General features: G+C 42.2%; 1 protein-coding gene across 3 annotated transcripts in view; it reads right to left on the bottom strand.

The window, feature by feature from the left end:
- Nucleotides 1-19,644, bottom strand: part of LOC146785834 (transient receptor potential cation channel subfamily V member 6-like) — a 318,210-nt gene that overhangs the window by 123,917 nt on the left and 174,649 nt on the right. For all 3 annotated transcript variants that reach the window (XM_085635167.1, XM_085635169.1, XM_085635168.1), the window contains one exon: nucleotides 7,393-7,596. In XM_085635167.1, the coding sequence (XP_085491293.1) occupies nucleotides 7,393-7,596 (204 nt within the window). The remainder of the gene's footprint in view (nucleotides 1-7,392; nucleotides 7,597-19,644) is intronic.

Genomic DNA, 19,644 nt, shown 5'->3' with positions numbered 1-19,644 from the left:
TCTGGTGTCAACTGCATGCAGCAAACCATTACTTTGAAAATAACTCTCTTCATTAAAAAAAGGTTCACTACTTGAACTATGCATCCATTTTCCTAAAAACACTTTACAAAAGTTTGTTCTGTTCACTACTCTTTTCCTTTTGCTTTGTGATTTCAGTACATTAACCATTTTATCTAATGTACGCATCCTATTCAAAATTAAAATGAATAGTTTCCTTTTTAATTCTAATGCCTTTGCTGCAATGGCTTCAATTTCTTTTTTTCTCTTGTAAAATTTAGCCTTTTGCTTATATTTCTTCACATCCTTTATCAAATTGGACATAACTCTTCTCTGAAACATTTTTCTACGTATCTCTTTAAACGCTGTTTTTCTGTTTAAGTTAATCTTTTTAGTTGCAGAAGGTATATTTGCATTAACTAAATTCTCAATTTTTTCCTGTCCTTTTCTATTGAAAACATTCTTTCCAGTACAGACATTTTGTACATTTTTCCTTTTTTTGAATATGTTCTTTAAAAAATCTTTTGTCTGCTTACCAGAAGATTTTTTCTTTTTCCCAACATGAGCATCTCCAACTAACTTAGGTCCTCCAGTTGTCTTCAAATATAGGTTTTTTTTGTGGTCTTTCTTTACTCTGGATTTTGTAGGCATCTTAAATTTTGTTCACTGCTCTTCAGCAATACCTGAAAAAAACTAAAAAAAAATTCCTTTATTTTATTTAAATATATTACTACATTTTTTATGTTCTTTAGAAATCTTAAAATACTATAAACCCCTTTCCTATAAATGAAAATCACAATAACACCTTCACAAATTAAATATCTAAAAATAATTCCTGTGTGCACACAAAGTCATGCTTTGAAATTAGACAGAAAACGAAATTTCATTGCCAATTGCAAAGCATACTTTCTACTACTTTTTAGGCAAGTGAAAAGTACTTTTACAGACTGACACATTATGAATCCACTTTTCAGATTCTGATAAAAGCACATGTCCAAACAGCTTTTTCAGACCAGCACCATGTGTAACCTGGGTGACTGACTACACTCCAGCAAGGGCAACCAGCCTTAGTGATGCTGAATGTATTTGCATTACTGACTGAAACCTCAAACCCCACTCGCTTGTGAATACTGTGCATGATTCCACAGGGTAAGCAGCTGGGTGTGTGCTAAGAGTGTGCTTCTGCACAAAAAAATGGATCCCCCTTTACATCTAATGCAACTGTGAAATCACCAGAGCAATACGCAATAAATCTCTGCCTGTAATTCCTCTTTGCACACAGAGTCATGTTTTCATATTAGTCACAAAACGAAATTTCTTTGCCAATTTGAAAGCACACTTACTACTCTTTTTTTTGGCAAGTGATAAACACTTTTACAGACTGACACATTTTAAACCAACTTTTCAGATTCTTAAAAAAGCACATGTCCAAACTGCTTTTTCAGACCAGCACCATGTGTAACCTGGGTGACTGACTACACTCCAGCAAGGGCAACCAGCCTTAGTGATGCTGAATGTATTTGCATTACTGACTGAAACCTCAAACCCCACTCGCTTGTGAATACTGTGCATGATTCCACAGGGTAAGCAGCTGGGTGTGTGCTAAGAGTGTGCTTCTGCACAAAAAAATGGCTCCCCCTTTCCATCTAATGCAACTGTTAAATCACCAGAGCAATACGCAATAAATCTCTGCCTGTAATTCCTATTTGCACACAGAGTCATGTTTTCATATTAGTCACAAACCGAAATTTCTTTGCCAATTTGAAAGCACACTTACTACTCTTTTTTTTGGCAAGTGATAAACACTTTTACAGACTGACACATTTTAAACCAACTTTTCAGATTCTTAAAAAAGCACATGTCCAAACTGCTTTTTCAGACCAGCACCATGTGTAACCTGGGTGACTGACTACACTCCAGCAAGGGCAACCAGCCTTAGTGATGCTGAATGTATTTGCATTACTGACTGAAACCTCAAACCCCACTCGGTTGTGAATACTGTGCATGATTCCACAGGGTAAGCAGCTGGGTGTGTGCTAAGAGTGTGCTTCTGCACAAAAAAATGGCTCCCCCTTTCCATCTAATGCAACTGTTAAATCACCAGAGCAATACGCAATAAATCTCTGCCTGTAATTCCTATTTGCACACAGAGTCATGTTTTCATATTAGTCACAAAACGAAATTTCTTTGCCAATTTGAAAGCACACTTACTACTCTTTTTTTTGGCAAGTGATAAACACTTTTACAGACTGACACATTTTAAACCAACTTTTCAGATTCTTAAAAAAGCACATGTCCAAACTGCTTTTTCAGACCAGCACCATGTGTAACCTGGGTGACTGACTACACTCCAGCAAGGGCAACCAGCCTTAGTGATGCTGAATGTATTTGCATTACTGACTGAAACCTCAAACCCCACTCGGTTGTGAATACTGTGCATGATTCCACAGGGTAAGCAGCTGGGTGTGTGCTAAGAGTGTGCTTCTGCACAAAAAAATGGCTCCCCCTTTCCATCTAATGCAACTGTTAAATCACCAGAGCAATACGCAATAAATCTCTGCCTGTAATTCCTCTTTGCACACAGAGTCATGTTTTCATATTAGTCACAAAACGAAATTTCTTTGCCAATTTGAAAGCACACTTACTACTCTTTTTTTTGGCAAGTGATAAACACTTTTACAGACTGACACATTTTAAACCAACTTTTCAGATTCTTAAAAAAGCACATGTCCAAACTGCTTTTTCAGACCAGCACCATGTGTAACCTGGGTGACTGACTACACTCCAGCAAGGGCAACCAGCCTTAGTGATGCTGAATGTATTTGCATTACTGACTGAAACCTCAAACCCCACTCGCTTGTGAATACTGTGCATGATTCCACAGGTTAAGCAGCTGGGTGTGTGCTAAGAGTGTGCTTCTGCACAAAAAAATGGCTCCCCCTTTCCATCTAATGCAACTGTTAAATCACCAGAGCAATACGCAATAAATCTCTGCCTGTAATTCCTATTTGCACACAGAGTCATGTTTTCATATTAGTCACAAAACGAAATTTCTTTGCCAATTTGAAAGCACACTTACTACTCTTTTTTTTGGCAAGTGATAAACACTTTTACAGACTGACACGTTTTGAATCCACTTTTCAGATTCTTAAAAAAGCACATGTCCAAACTGCTTTTTCAGACCAGCACCATGTGTAACCTGGGTGACTGACTACACTCCAGCAAGGGCAACCAGCCTTAGTGATGCTGAATGTTTTTGCATTACTGACTGAAACCTCAAACCCCACTCGCTTGTGAATACTGTGCATGATTCCACAGGGTAAGCAGCTGGGTGTGTGCTAAGAGTCTGCTTCTGCACAAAAAAAATGGCTCACCCTTTCCATCTAATGCAACTGTGAAATCACCAGAGCAATACGCAATAAATTTCTGCCTGTAATTCCTATTTGCACACAGAGTCATGTTTTCATATTAGTCACAAAACGAAATTTCTTTGCCAATTTGAAAGCACACTTACTACTCTTTTTTTGGCAAGTGATAAACACTTTTACAGACTGACACATTTTGAATCCACTTTTCAGATTCTTAAAAAAGCACATGTCCAAACTGCTTTTTCAGACCAGCACCATGTGTAACCTGGGTGACTGACTACACTCCAGCAAGGGCAACCAGCCTTACTGATGCTGTATGTATTTGCATTACTGAGTGCAACCTCAAACCCTTAAAGTATTCCTTATTTTTACCAGTACACCTTAATTTATCGTGAAAACATAGTCCATATTATTTTACATGTTCCTCACATTTAAATTTCTCCTAAAACAGAAAATGATAAACACAACTTCAACAAAAGGAATTCCATTTCTAGTATTCATTTCTTAATTTACCATATACATCCCCTCTCAAACTCTAAACTCACCTTTAAAATTAGTTAGCTGTGAAAGAAATGTGGCACTCAAACAGCAGATTATCAGAGCCAGGATCTCTGTTCTTTACACCTCTCTCCTCTCAGCAGAACCAGATAATGGCAAACTTTCCCTCTCTTTTTCCACACATATACATGTTAATTTCAAATCTCAGTGCTTCCCCCTTTTTTTCAAATGTAATCACACATTTCTATTGGTTGAAAACCAACCCTTTTCCAAAAGTACCCTTCCCCCAACTTGACTTCTGCCTAGTACCCTTCCCCAACTTGACTTCTTCCTGCTACCATAGCAACAGCTCATGGAACACTGCTGTGTGGTGTCAGGTCAGAAGTTCAGCAGACAATGTTTCATTTTCAAAGTGCAAGAGTGCTTGACTTTTCAAACCTAACAGCAAATCCATAGTACTGTTCTTTGGTAACACATTTTTCTGTACCAATACAAAACATGCTTCTATAAATTTACACATACAGCCTAGTTTTTATTGTAGAATGGTATGAAACAGCCAATCAGTTTTAAAAAAAAAAAAAAATATGTATGCCTCCATTTCCAAACTGTCTTTCATTTCTTTTTACCATTCTACTGAATTACACCTCCTGAGTGCATCCAGTTCTCCTTTGAAGATGTTCACAGTGTGGATTGTAGGGCACAGCTATGTCTTCTGGAGTGAAAAGTATGCAGAGAAAACAGATATGGTGAGAGACCTTGCTTTGCCAAATGTAGACATTAAATGGATTGGTCAGAGAGGGTTAAAGTGGCACCAATTGATGCCATTGGTGAAATCCTTCATGCAAATCCAACACCCTGACCTCATAATAGTGCACTGTGGTGGCAATGACCTAGGCACTTTGACTGGGGTAGGTCTGGAAATGCTTATGAAGGACACCTTTGCACAACTGTTTTCACTTTTCCCTAAAACTGCCTTTGTGTTTTCTAACATATGCCAAAGGCAAAAATGGAACTGGTCCAATCATTTCTGTCCGCAGATTGACAAAGCAAGAAAGCACGTCAACAAATCTGTTTCTGCTTTCCTCCGTGACTATGGTATGGGTTCCATTTACCACAACAACTTGCGTTACGACATGCAAGACATTTATAGAGGAGATGGTGTGCACTTCAATGATGAAGGGAACAGAGTCTTCCTCTTGAACCTTAGACTCTGCATCGGTACTTACTTGTAGGTACCACTAAAAAATCACTTCATAAACACAACGGCTCTTTTTAGAGCCCCCTAATATCTAAACTCTTAAATCTGCATTTCATTTCTTTTATTTTATTTTTTTTCTACCGTATGCGTACGTTGAGCTTACCGTACGCGTACCCCGCGATTTTTTAAAAAATCAATAAATGTTTTCTTTGTACTTTTCTGTCCTTCTTTGACCCCCTTACAAATGTTAGGGGGTCTGTAACTCTCTCCCTTGCCCCCTTTTCAAGATATCACTCTTTTTTTTCTGAGTGAAACACACGAAATGGCGGCCGCCGCTTCCTGGTTTCGACCGATTCGAATGTTTACTAAGATCTAACAGCCAATCAGAATCGCGCTCGCGCACGCCACCGTACGCGTACGGTAAGCGCACCGTAAGCGCACCGTAAGCTGGCTCAGATATATATATTGATTTAAAGGCTATTTTCTCAGAATCTACTGAACAGATTTACACCAAACCTACAAAAGGCACTTCCTTGACCTGAGGACTACCTCTCTGCCAAATTTCAAGTAATTCTGTTCAGCCGTTCGGGCTGTAGCTGTGTCTAAAGGTCCTATGGAAAAATGCATGGGAAAAACGCGTTTTGGGACCCCCCTTTTATCTCAGCCCCCGCTTGACGAATCCCCCCGAGACTTTCAGGGTAGGAGCGGAGCGTAGCGCCCCACCTATTTTGAAAAATTCGCGAGGATTTGTCAACCGGCGCCAAAGTTATTCAAAATAGAATGTTGCGGATTTCCTATGGAAACGTGGTTATAACTATAACTACCTACTGGCGACCGCCAGTAGGTAATACGTATATATATATATATATCACACACATATATCCATATACGGGGGTTTTACTTACCTTATCATACTCATGTGTGGTAAAGGCATCTGCGTGGTAAAAGCATGCATTGTAAAGGCATGCATGGTAAAGGCTACATGGAAAAGGCATGCATTGTATGGTCATACAATCATATCTGGTAGACCCCTATGTTGTGATCCATCTTAACAGCTTCCCTCAGCCTAGGGTTGTAGCCCACATCACTGTCCTTTGTGATAGAGCTGTGCAACAGGGGCGCCATGATGAAGCATGCCATTCTAGCATGGGTGAGGGCTCATGTCCTTGAAGTATAGGACTAGTAACCAGAATACTCACATTGGTTGCCCCAATGTCCTCTCCTCTTCTCCTCCTTAACTAATGGGGTACCAACGACCAATAGCATTTTTGTGACTACATGATATATTAAGCATCAGGCTCTTAAATGCCCAGTGCTAAAATTCTTAATATGCTGAAAAAAGAGTGTCCATCATAGATCATCATGAAGTACAATTTGATAGAAAATGGAGTGAAAATGTTGCTACAGAACCAACAAAATGTGAGTGTGAAACTTGTGATAGTATCATTTACAAGACGTCAGAATATTGAGGGAGGTGATTAAAATGTTTTGAGATGTAGAGCCCATTACTGCTATAAACCTATATCTTTGACCAGTAATGGCTCATTTATGACCTTAAGTCATTTAGCTACAAAAGGTTACACCCTGAAGGAGTAAATGATTTTACTGCACACCCGCATGCAGTTATGGGGTAGTAAACAATATTGGATGGGGTATGGATGGGTGGATCAAGCATGGTTTATGTTCAGAGCTTGCAAACTCCCATAGATTTGTGAGTTTGTTGGCATTTACTCTCAACCCTTTTTCTGAACAAAGAAATGGTTGACAATTTACTCCAGCTACAGGAAATACAAGTCTAGGGTGGTAAGCGGACTGGAATGGTGAGGGTGTAGGAGAAGTGGCTTTTCCCCATTAAAAATTATTTTCAAGTGGAAAAAAAATCCAAATTAAAACCAAAAAAATTATATAGGCTACATTTCTGCAATGCAAAGTTTTATTGTGTGTACAACTACTCATTGGAAAAATAGTAACTGTCCCATAATGTTCTCAGTAGTACACATAGAAACCAGTGACGGCGCATAATGAATGTATGTAAATTCACAAATATTATATATCTACACCTGTGTGTAGGAGTCCATGCACTGATGTGGATTCAGAAGTACTCTTTGTGAAATGAGCGCATCTTGATCTCTACAGAGGTGGATCTTTAGTTGTATTCCAAAATAAACGTGGGTTGAGCAGTTCTGATGTTAAAATTGATGTTGTCCCAGGTCCAGTGAGCATAGATGGAGACGGCTTATCTGTACTTACCATCTTTGTAAGGTTTACATTGAAAAGTAAAATGAGGTTGGACAATAGTTGAGATTTCAAGAAATATAAATGGCTTCTTACCCATAGGGGTTTTGAGACCTTGATGGTTAATTTGTCAGGTGGAGTATCTGCTGTTTTTAGGGGGCGGTGCAGGCAGCAGATGGTGAGAAGGACTGTGTAGGAGATGTACAGGAAGGTCCAGAGGAGAAAAAACTTAGAACCATACTTCACCCATTTGAAGTGCATCAGCTCCTTCACCGGAGTAATTTCCAGAAGTATTCTTGCCTTATTGGATAAAGAAACAAAAAACAGAGAATAAAGAGACAGGTCACTACCTTAAAATCAGCTAGCTTTTCTTTATACTATAAGAGCCCAATTCACAAAGATTTTGCTGTGACATACTCTTGCAGTACTCCTGAATTCCAGGAGTAAGTCAGTGAACCTCTTGGCTTGCTCCTGAAGTTCACCAGATAGCCAGCAATACTAAAAGAGTAATTCACATCTACATAATCAACAGTCTTTGTGACTCTGGCCCAATATACACAAATTCAGATTCTAAAATATATCTGGGCCAAAAAAGCAATCCGTGGACCGCATTTATCTTTTCTCATTTTATAAGTGAAGGGCAACACACAAAAGGTGCGAGTCAAACCAAAGTACACTGTAAGCCGTAGATCTTTCCAAAATGATAGAATTGTTTTACTTGTCTTCACTGAAGTAGCTTTACCATTTGCAGTTCAATAGCAATCACTGCTTTGATGTTGTTTCCACAAGCAATGTTTGTACTGATAGATGGGCAGGGCTTCCCTTAAATGTGGATATCTTATACTTTGTTATCAAGGACAAGCTGGTGTATTCCTAGTATTGTTATTCAACATAATAGGCACTGTGGGGCATAGTTATCAAGAATTCATGCAATGCGGGGCAGAAAACAAAGGGGCATACATACAAGCCCCCATCGCCACCACAGCATCACTTTTCACGACGTTGTGGTGGTGATAGAGGCTTCGCCTTATTTACAAGGCAGCATTAAGCCACTTAACGTGCTTAATGCTGCCCTCTCAATAAGGAACTCTTTCATGCTATACTTAGCGTCAAAGGGAAGGGCAATGTGTGTTGCAGTGGGCGTTCCACAGTATCACCCATTGATTTTGACGCTGCCCCATATTTACAAGAGTGGCGTAAATATGGGGCAGCGACAAAATTAAGGCCAAGGAAAACCTGGTCTTACCATGGCGCAACAAGGAGAAATGTTTAATTTCTCCTTGTTTTTGCTGTTTCCATGTGTGCTGCGTTGTGCAGCACATGTGGAAACAGCAAAAATCCATTGAGTGTTTATGTGCAGGAAGTTGACCCTTCTTGCACACAAACAATCATTAAAAAAATGGCGTTTTGCAACTTCTATGTGTGCTGCATTAAGCAGCACACATGGAAGTTACAAAACGCCATTTAAAGATTGTTTATGTGCAGGAATGGACACCTTCCTGCACATAAACAATCTTCCCCTTCAACGCAGACACCCTTGCACTATGGTACAAGGGTGCCTGTGTTGGCGCTAGGCAGCTAAATTTAGCATCAGCGCAGGGGGAAACACAGGGCTGCATCGTATTCTTGGAAATACCGTGCAGCCCAAAATGTCAGATGTTGCGGAGTGTGGCGTTAAGCCAAGAAGGCTAACGCTGCACTCTGTCACTTCTATTGTAAATATACCCCAAAGTTCCTTAGTGGAGTTTTGTGAATGGGTGAGAGCTGACATGCTCCATCTCTACTAAGATAAGTCACTCTTCAACTCTCTCCCTCGACGGTGCACTTGAGGCTGCCCAGCCCTAATGAAAGCCCCCTTGCACCAGTGTGCCAGGGTACTTGTGTTACAGGCAGTAATGTTTTTGTGAAGGAAGGTATACCTTCCATATGAAAACACTCCAAAGAGGAATTTTCCTCTTTCTATGCATGATGCAGAATGCATCACGCATAGAAAGAGGAAATAAGAAGGAGAAAAAAGATTTTTCATTTAGTTATGCCTCTCTGTGGTAGGTATACCAGTTTCTACCAATTTCACGTAAATCCAGCTTTACAAACTTAGTAAATCTGGAATCGCTTGAAATCCATGGGTGGATGCACAGGAATGCCCATGCTTCATCCATGGAATGCCTTCCACTAAGAAATATAATGCAGTGCACACTGCTGAATTGCATTACTTTTCTTTACAAAGCCATGCAGGGCCACGCAAATCAGTTCTTGTGTGGCTTTATTTTTAATTCGAGCTAATCCATTGCGTTGCTCAGCGTCGTCTTGCGCGATGCAAGGGTGATGCAAAGGCTCAGTAAATCTAGGCCAGAATGAGAGTTGATCAGTGATATTTACTAAGCATTTGAAGGATATCAGCTCTGTTCCTTGAAGCAGAAGCACTGGGCTAGCACTAAGATTTGTTTTGTGAGTTTATGTCTAGCCACAATAACTACTTATTTGGTCTTGGCCCAGTTGAAGACCCTACATCTCACTCCGCTCTTCTAATTCCATCTTGGTTTTAGGTGGACTCTGGCTGACCAGTTCTAAAGAGATCTTTCATGTCTGTGGGGTGAATTTTACAATATATGTCTTTCCTATCCAGAGCTTGTAAGCATACCTTGTTCCTTTACAACCATCTTTAATTTTTCAGGTGTGGGTCTCACCCAGCTCATGCATTAACACTGTAACTTTTCGAACGACCCTTTGCTGTTAAGACCAGTTTCCACCTCCCTGTCCACCCAGTTTATATCAAATATCAACTCTCCCACCAAGCTCAAAATTTCATGTCACTACAGGCTGCTGCACCCCGAGTCTGCAAGACTCATGTCATGTCACATCATGTCATGTCATGTGTCACTTGCAGTTTCTAATCTGACACAAGTTTCAATATATTTCTTGCATTACCTGGAACATCCATATCCTTTTCTGATTCTCTCTTACAGCAGACCGCTAGTATGTGACTGCACAAAGGCAGCTGCTATCAGTTTTTAATACTTTATAATTTATTTCCCCCATCTTCTTTTAGTTCCTTCTGTCATTTGGGGGTTCCAGAACCAAGCTGCCATATTTTGTACGTCAAATATTTTAATTTGTGACCTCTTGCTGGAAGCGCATTGTTATTGTAGCGACTTTTTCTTCTGTTTATGTTATCTTTCACCCTTTTTTTAAACCAATTTTGTTTCCCAGTACTCTGCCCCATGAAGGAGTTCAGCATGGCCAAAGGGGAGTACTTGGGATCCAGTTTTGTTGTTCTTTTCCCCATTTGGGTTTTACTTTCTAATTTACTAATCCTGTCTTCAGTTACAGGTCTAGTGCCTTCACCAGATTTCCCACGCTTCCTTCAAGGGCACAGGTCTAACTGGCTATCTTGTGTCATAGGTTGTATATTGCGGGAGTCTCTGATTGTCAGAGCAGCAGGCAAGGGCAGAAGATGCTTGGGTGCACAGAAGATACCACCTGCGCCCGTCCATTACCGGAACGGCCACCACCAGTAATGATTCTGCCTTGACCATCAACTGCTCCACCCCAATCGTCTTCCTGATTGTTGCCTTTCTCCCACTGCATCCTACATCCCTGTATTTGCTACTCATGCATTCTTTTGAAACTTCTCATGAACATTCACTTGTTCCCCTAACATAAGCTTGAGTTCTGCAACTTTTTTTTCCCCCAACAACAAATTTACCCTTCATCATTGAGATCTGGCTTCATGAATCCTTCACCCCAGACATGGCAATGGCTGTGTCATTGGTTATACATTTCTTCACACTAACTGCTTCAATCACCTTGGTGATGGATGGACTCTCTCTCTCTCTCGACCTGAGGTCATTACCCTCTTCCTGGCCTGTGACATTTTGGTGAATCGAAGTATGTGTCTTCGTCAACTCATTTTGCAAGCTCAATACTTGACCCTATTTTCTCTTCTTTCAATGGTACTTCAGGCCAGCACCCAGGGGTGGCTCCTCCGCTAAGGTGGAGGAGCATCGCCTCACTGCTCTCAGAGCAGGAAAAAGGAAAAATAAAATGATAATATCATTGTTATTATCATTTTATTTTTTGGAGCTACAGGGTTGGGGCGGGGCTGGTGCCACAGGGGGAGGCGTAGTTCATGCACTTAAGTGTGCATGACGCTTTGGCAGGCTGTTTTGGGGTGGCCAAACAGTCATGCGCACTTTGTATGCAAAGGCTCATAGTCCCCATCTGAGCGCTTAACCACGGCTCTCATATCAATCACAACGCTTAGGGGAGCCTGGGTGCCTCCTACTTCTAGGACTCATCAGGAAGTGAAGGTGAGACGGCAGACGTGAGAAGGTAAGTGTTTTTTATTTATTTATATTTTTGCCCTTCCGCCCCGCCAGCCGCTACTGCTAGCCCCTTTTCCACTTATGTAATTGGACCACCTCTGGCATACCTTTAAATGCTTTTTTACCCCTCTGCTCACACCTGCCATATCCCCTACTACAACTTGTTACCTATAATTCCCTAATTTGCACCTATTTGGAGACTAATCTACTACGATAAGGAGTTTGACTCAGCTATAGTTCAAAATATGCCCTCCTCTCCATTTCTTTTGGGTTGTACCTATATATTGTCATCAGAATATCATGTGACAGAAATATAGGGGGATATGTACTAGAGAGTAAAGGAGTGAGGCGTCAGCCTTACTGGCTTAACGCCTCTCTCCTACACTTCTGAAAAGCAGGGCTGCACCATATTTACAAGAATGTGGTGCTGCCTTGCGTTTCCCCCTGCAATGGCGCTAAGTTTAGCAACTTAGCGCCAACGCAGGCACCCTTGCACCAGAGTGCAAGGGTGTCTGCGTGCAGGGGAGGATTATTTATGTGTAGGAAGGTCTCCCTTCTTGCACATAAACAATCCTAGAAATGCCATTCTGTCACTTTCAGCGTGCTGCTTCATGCAGCACAGATGAAAGTGACAAAATTGTTTTTTTTTAAAGTTTGTTTATGTACAGGAAGGGACACCTCCCTGTACATAAACAAACAATGGCATTATGGTTTTTCAATGTGTGCTGCACAAGGCAGCACACATGGAAAAAACTAAAACGAGGAGAAATATTGCATTTCTCCTCGTCTCACCATCTTAAGACCAGTTTTCACCTGGTCTTAGTTTTGGCGCTGCCACCCTTGTACATAGGGGGCAGAGTTAAAATGAATGGGTGTTACAGTGGAACACCCTCCGCAACACCCACTGCCCACCCCTTTCACGCTAACCATAGCGTGAAAGGGGGTCATATGTCCAAGGCAGTGTTAAGCCACGTTAAGTAGCTTAACGCTGCCTTGTACATAAGGCGCAGCCCCTATCGCCACCACAATGTCAGTAAAAGTGATGTTGTGGTGGCAATAGGGGCTTGTACATATGCCCCATAGTGTCCAAATCATAACCTACAAACATATTGCCCATTGTGGTTACTAATAGATAGTCTACACCCAATAGGAAATATTTTTGCAAACAATATTTAGTACACAATATTTATGTCTGACTGTTTCTATGTACGATTTTCTGGCATACACCATTTCTCATGTTCTATGTCTACTACTGACCGGGGCGGCTTTCCCGCCTTTATCCTCCTCTTTGTCTGCCGTGTTCAACATGGTGTCTCGTGCTATCCTCTTTCACCATTTGTGGAATTGCAGCTAACTGGTTAAGTCCTGTGTTGACTGTCCTCTTTCCTCTCTAACCATTCTCAGGCAGTTAATCTTCCTCCTTATCAATCCTTTTTACATGCTTTTGCCTCTAGGGTACCACAGGGTTCTTCCCTCGAAACCCACAAATTTTATTATTTATTGGGCTCCGCTTGTTCAGCTCATCAATAACCACATTTACTAAAGCGTTGCACCGAGTTTGTGTTACTTTGAAACACAAACCTGATGCAAAGTGCTTTGTTGGCATTTACTATCCAATGCAAATCTGCAAATCTACTTTCCCCAAGTAAACTACAAACTAACATTCATAGACAGGGATTTATCCCAAATCCTACACTTCCTCGATGCAGGCGCAACAATGCCCAATGTTTTTCCTACTTTGCATGTGTGCTGCATTGTGCAGCCAAAAGTGCACCTGCTCAGGAAGAAAGGAAAACAGCCCCATGTCTAATAGATGTGATGCTGTTCTGCTCCCTCCCTTTGACCCAACGCAGCACATCAACTCAGGTTGCTGCACTGCTTTGCATTGCTTTTTAGTAAATTTGGGCCCAATTCCTTTGAACTCTCTTTTGCTGCTTTCGCTTGACAACACTCAGATCGCCGCCCCTCTTGGACCCACCTTCATCTGTGACTGCAATCTCTATTCATTTGTTCTTCTGGAGGATGAGATCCAATCATCTGAAACCTAACACTGACAATCACTCTGCTAAACGTGGCTCTACCAACTACTGACTCCCACAGCCATGGCAAAAAACCTTGGGATCTTCTCTAACTACAATTTTCTATTTTCTAATTTAATGGGAATGTTGTAGCTTCTCTAAATTTAATTGTGGCCACCTATTGTCCATATTATATTCTGGTTGATGCTCTTGTGCTACTTCTATGAACCAATTTGAGGATACTAACTTAATTTTTAGCCTCCAATTTAAAATTCCTTCACATTTGCAGAATGTTTTAAAATGTTTAACTTTCAATTTTGATTATTCATTTATATACAGTTTATTAATGTGTTAATATTATTAAATTTTCTAAACAGCCGCAGACCGTCTGATAAGTCTTCACAGACACCCACGGCGTATTTGATCCACAGATTAAGAACCACTGTTCTAACGTACATTATCATTGTTATCGATAAGAAACCTTGGAAGGGTACAGGACCAAATTGAGGATGAGGGAGAGCAATTTACACAAAACTGACATGAAAATAAAATATCCTGAAGACCTCTCGTAGAGCTCAAGACCACTGTTCACTCACTAACTCTCTAATCCCGAAGAAGCGGCGCCAACAGTTACAACGTCCAAACTGTACTAAACCCTGCATGCCTCAAACGAATCAGCTCACAATTGTACCATTAGGAACAGTAATCTGTACAAGATCTTACCCCACTCATCACCTTCTTTACAAATGCTATTACAGCCTCCACCACAAATAAAATAATAACCTTTCACTTGAGGCAATTTACTTACAGTGCCCCAGGGGAATAACGGATGTGTGTGCATGGTATTTGCACCCTCCGGGCACTTTGGCATTGTAGAAGGGACCAGAGACACATACACGGCCAGTTCTGTGATGCATATAGCAGTGGTACACATGTAGCCCTGGCACTATCCTGAAGCGGAGTTCCCTTATCAGCATGGGGGATAATGGATGTGAACACAGAGGCAAAGAAGCTGTCAGGAGTCTGTTTTGGCTGTTTGAGTGGAGGGTGAACCGGCTTACTTTTACCCTACTTCCGCTTTCGGCCACTTCCAGACGGCCATCTTAGTAAGGAGACGCTCTAGTCTTCCTTCTTAGGACACTTTCACCGGGTTATTTAAACTGCTAATGGCGCCGACGAGCACCTGATTGACAAAGCCTTATGGGTGTCCTAAGCGGTAGTTTTTTGCCGAAGGGGACCTCATTTTGTTATACTGCACACTTTAGCTTTTGTGCACTTTAACGCTCAGCTAATGCTGTTTTAATGCAGTTTTAATACTGATTATTACTGTGTGCCTGTGTATTTTGTTCTAATTTTTGTAGATTACATTGCCCTCTTTGCCTCTCTTACTTGTGCTTTAGTCTGGTTCTCTCCGGTCCACCGTAGCAATTCTTGGCTGTTTGAGTGGAGGGTGAACCGACTTACTTTTACCCTACTTCGGCTTTCAGCCACTTACCGGCGGCCATCTTAGTAAGGAGACACTCTAGTTTTCCTTTTTAGGACACTTTCACAGGGTTATTTAGACTGCTAATGGCGCCGTCGTGCAGCGGCCGCGCCTAAGGCAAGCCCATCTGCACCTGTCCTCGCTTGGACATCGCCAGGAGCCAGGACCCCTGTCCGTTTGGCTCCTGATATTGAGACCAGACACCGTTACACGGCTTCCGAACTCATTCAGGTTATACAGCTAACTGCTGCTTGCCCCACTACTATCGCCTCTTTCATGTAGACTCCGTCATTTTCACAGTTGTGGTGATAAATGCTTTTTCTCAGAGGTGGGAGATTGTTATATTAATCAGGACACACAGGCAGGGGTAGGTCTGTCCTCAAGTAATTTAATACAACCCCATGGCATAGACACAAACTCTTCCTGGAGTGGTTTCCTAGCGAATGTTCGATCATTGCCCAAACATGCCACGGAATTGTCGGACTCGCTAAATTCCGACTCCCCAGATTTATGCTTCTTAACGGAGACATGGCTCAAACCTCACTCACTACCTGATATCGCTCTTGCCCTTCCGGATAAAAATCGGATCCACAGACTGGATAGAGTTGGAAAAGTAGGAGGAGGTGTTGCCATTGTGTATAAACATGGGCTGAAAGTCTCAGTTATCGATTCCATCTCCGATAATAAAATGGAACTTTGTATATTTAAAATCGGTTTAACTCCTCAGAACAGCCTTAAGGGTGCTCTTAAATACCGCCCCCCCCCCCCCCGGGCCGCTTAAAGATTTTAGTTTAAAATTGATGGAAAAGATAGCCCCTCATACAATAACTTCTCAACACGCCTTGTTATTTGGGGAATTTAATATCTATGGTGAAGACATTGAGAACAGAGATACAGCTAATTTTCTCGCCGACATGGCGGCATTGGGCCTTGCAAAGATCAATACAGGCCCTACCCACTCGGCGGATCATACGCTGGATATCCTACTCACTAATTCACCCTGTATATCTGCTGATCCCCCTCGCCCTGTGATTTGGTCAGACCACTTTTTTTATTCCATTTCAGATCAAGGGCTGCGTTAAATCTCAAGCACCTGCGTACAAACCGCACACCCATAAAAGACAATGGCACAAAGTTACTCTTGATGACTTCAACAAAGACTTTGTCCCTCCAACACTTGATGAGCATATGGACATAGACAAAAAGCTTAGGGTCTTTAATGAGGCTGTAATTACGGTGATAGATATTCTCGCCACTCAGAAATTACAACAAATCAACGGCCATAAAAAATGCGCAGCCTGATACACCTAGGATCTACGTAACGAAAAATTGAAATGTAAAAACCTGGAAAAACTTTGATGCAGAACCCATACGGAAATGGAGAAACACAGGGGCAGAGTTATGTTTCCTGGCGCATCCCTGCAAATCAGCAGGGATGCGTCAGGAAAGATGCGTCACGCAATTTTACCCTTGCGCCACCACAGATGCACCGCATTTACAATGCAGCGCATCGTGGCGCAAGGATAAACAGATGCGTGACGCATCTGATGGCATAAGGGCGGCGCATTGCTGGAGTCGTGTCGCAAGCACGACACAACTCCAGCAATGCTCAGGGGCTGCCCATACCGAGCATGCTGCGTCATGCCTTACGCCTGCTTCAAGCAGGCGCAGGGCTTTGACGCAGCAGCGTCGGTAAAGTGACTCAGTGAAATCTTGTAGATTTCACTGCGTCACTTTTCCAAGGCTTTTTCAGACGGAACGCCCACCCTGCAGGTTTAATGTAGCGCAGGGCTTTACAACGTGACGCATCTCCCTAGATGCGTCACGTTGTAAATAAGGCGAAAGATGGCGCAAGGTTTACGCCGCCGCTGCGTCACAGAAGTGATGCAACGGCGGCGCAAATGTCTCGCAAGGGGCTTGTAAACCTGCCCCTTCATTTTTTTAAAAAGCTCTTACTTCTTACCATAAGAATATAAGAAAGGCACGGAAAGCCCATGTTATTCTAAAGCTCAATCAAGCAGTCAATTCAACTAAAGAACTCTATAAAATTCTTAACACTTTCTCCAACCCCACTGCTTGTAATTCACAAATTCCTCTTTCCCAAGAACTATGTGACAACATAGCCAATTACTTTGATGTAAAAATAAACTTAATATATGATCAATTCACTCAGGCTTCTAATTTCCTTGATTCTTCATTTCTGCTGTCCTCAACTGTGAGATTGTCTGTGATGGACCTTCAACACTTTAATGCGATACAGATATCTCAGGTAGAAGCCATGTTGAGAACATTGAAATCCGGTTCTCCCCTTGATATTATGCCAGCGTATGTGTTTGCTTTACTCGCCTCACTCCTGGTGCCTGCTATCTGCGACATCCTGAACACTTCTCTGAGTGAGGGAGTACTCCTGCTTGAATGGAAGACTGCGCAGGTGTTACCTATAAAAACAAAAGCACATTTACCCGCTGATGTGATTGCTAATTATCGCCCTATCTCACTCTTGCCGCTTATGAGCAAAATGGTGGAAGAGTATGTTAACACCCAGCTGATGGGTTACCTTGAATCGAAAGGAACCCTCGATCCCTCCCAGTCTGGATTCAAACCCCACCACTCGACAGAAACCACTCTCATTGGTGTCACAGATTGTATCAGAATGGCTCTGGATAACAACAAGGCAGTGCTGCTATTAGATCAGACAGCAACCTTTGATACTGTCTCGCACCAGAAACTGATCCATCATTTTGGAGAATCTAGTTTGCAGGGACAGGCACTCAAGTGGCTTGCCAGTTTTCTGGACCAGCTTACTCGGATGATTAATTTAGGTCTGTTCCGTTCCCACACTTTAAAGTTTTCTAAGGGGGTACCACAGGGCTCTTGTCTAATCCCCACATTGTTTAATGTTTATGGGGCCCCCCTTTCTAAGATTATTAGGGAATATGGTTTCACTCCCTATTCATATGCTGATGACACTCAACTACTTTTGTCCTTTGACATGGAAACAGAGTTGGTTGACCAACGCATTGCAGAATTACATGCAGGCCATATCTGGCTGGATGTCAGATAACTTTCTTCAGCTTAATGCGTCTAAGACTGAGATCCTTTTGTTTGGTTCTGCTAAATCCATCTGGTCCCCTAACTGGTGGCCCACTGTGTTAGGCGCCGCTCCTACTCCCTCTCTTGTGGCTAAAAATGTAGGGGTCCGTCTGGATAACTCTCTGACCTGCTACCACACTCTGAGTCTCCTACGCAGAGTGTTTCAGTGGCTGCCCTTATCGGTACGGCGAACCCTGATTCAAGCTCTGGTTATTGGGAGACTTGATTACTGCAATGCTCTTTCTAGCATCTGCAAATGAATCTCTTCTGAGTAGATTGCAGATAGTTCAAAATGTTGCTGCACGTCTGGCTCTTAAAATGCACCCACATACCCCTTCTAGACCTCTGCTGAGACAGCTTCACTGGCTTTCTATTCGACAGCGAATAAAATTTAAACTCTGCTGCCTTACACATAAAACTCTCTATGGTAGGTGTCCTTGCTGTTTGGTAGACAAAATTAAATCTTGTCGCCCGCGCAGGCTTCTTAGATACGAAGGGAAAGGGCTACTTGTGGTTCCCCGATACAGGAAACTACGAGCAGGAGGAAGGTCTTTAACATACCTTGCTCATAAATATTGGAAAACTCTGCCCGAGGACCTGTGCAAATTGCCAAGTCTTTCTCAATTCAGGAAACTCCTGAAGACGGAATTATTCCGGGACTGATTTGTACCTGACCTGTACTTTGTCCTTTCTGCAGCGTGGAGATACCCCTTCGGGGGTGATTCCAGCGCTTTATAAATTCCCTTACAATTTACAATTTACTGGAGGAGCTCTGACTATGCACCACAAAGAGGTGGTGCATACTCAGTTTGCCCCTTGTGGCAACCCCTGCCAGGGAGAAAAGGGATTCCATAGACAAAAGCCTGCCCCCCCCACCACATCCCCCTGCAGGCATCTGCACTTACTACATCACATCAGCCTGTAGTAGGATCTTTCCCTTTGTGGTGTCTCCTGCCTTGTAATAGGCAGTGTGTCAAGTTCACGGCTGCCCTGGGGCAAAACATTCTGTTTGTGCCCAGTGTACTCTCTCTATTTACTAGTGGAGCACTGAATTAAAGGTGTGCTTCAGTGCAAACAAGGACAGTGTGCCCTTACCCTAAAACAGCCTCTGGTGGTCCATTTTTGAGTGAGCTAGAGATATGAGAGAGGCCTGGATTTTCAAGTTTTCGGCTCCCGCTTTATAGTCAGCGGAGTCTTATTTCTCCCTTTAGTATCTGCTTTTGAAATGAATCGCCAAATACCTATCCTACATGCATTTGAGAAAAGCGACAACAACTCTGGGATCCTTACTTCCAAAAACATGGAATTAGAGAACGTAAAGTACCTACATTGTTCAAAATCTCCATCTCTGGAAGGTTTCACCATCACAATTCAGGGAAATTTGACCATTAAAGCACTTCTACGATGTTGGTCCATCCTTACTTTCTGA

Source organism: Triturus cristatus, chromosome 11, assembly GCF_964204655.1.
Source record: "Triturus cristatus chromosome 11, aTriCri1.1, whole genome shotgun sequence".
NCBI lineage: Eukaryota > Metazoa > Chordata > Amphibia > Caudata > Salamandridae > Triturus > Triturus cristatus.
The sequence above is the reverse complement of the archived record's forward strand: the minus strand, read 5'-3'. Positions and strand labels throughout refer to the sequence as shown.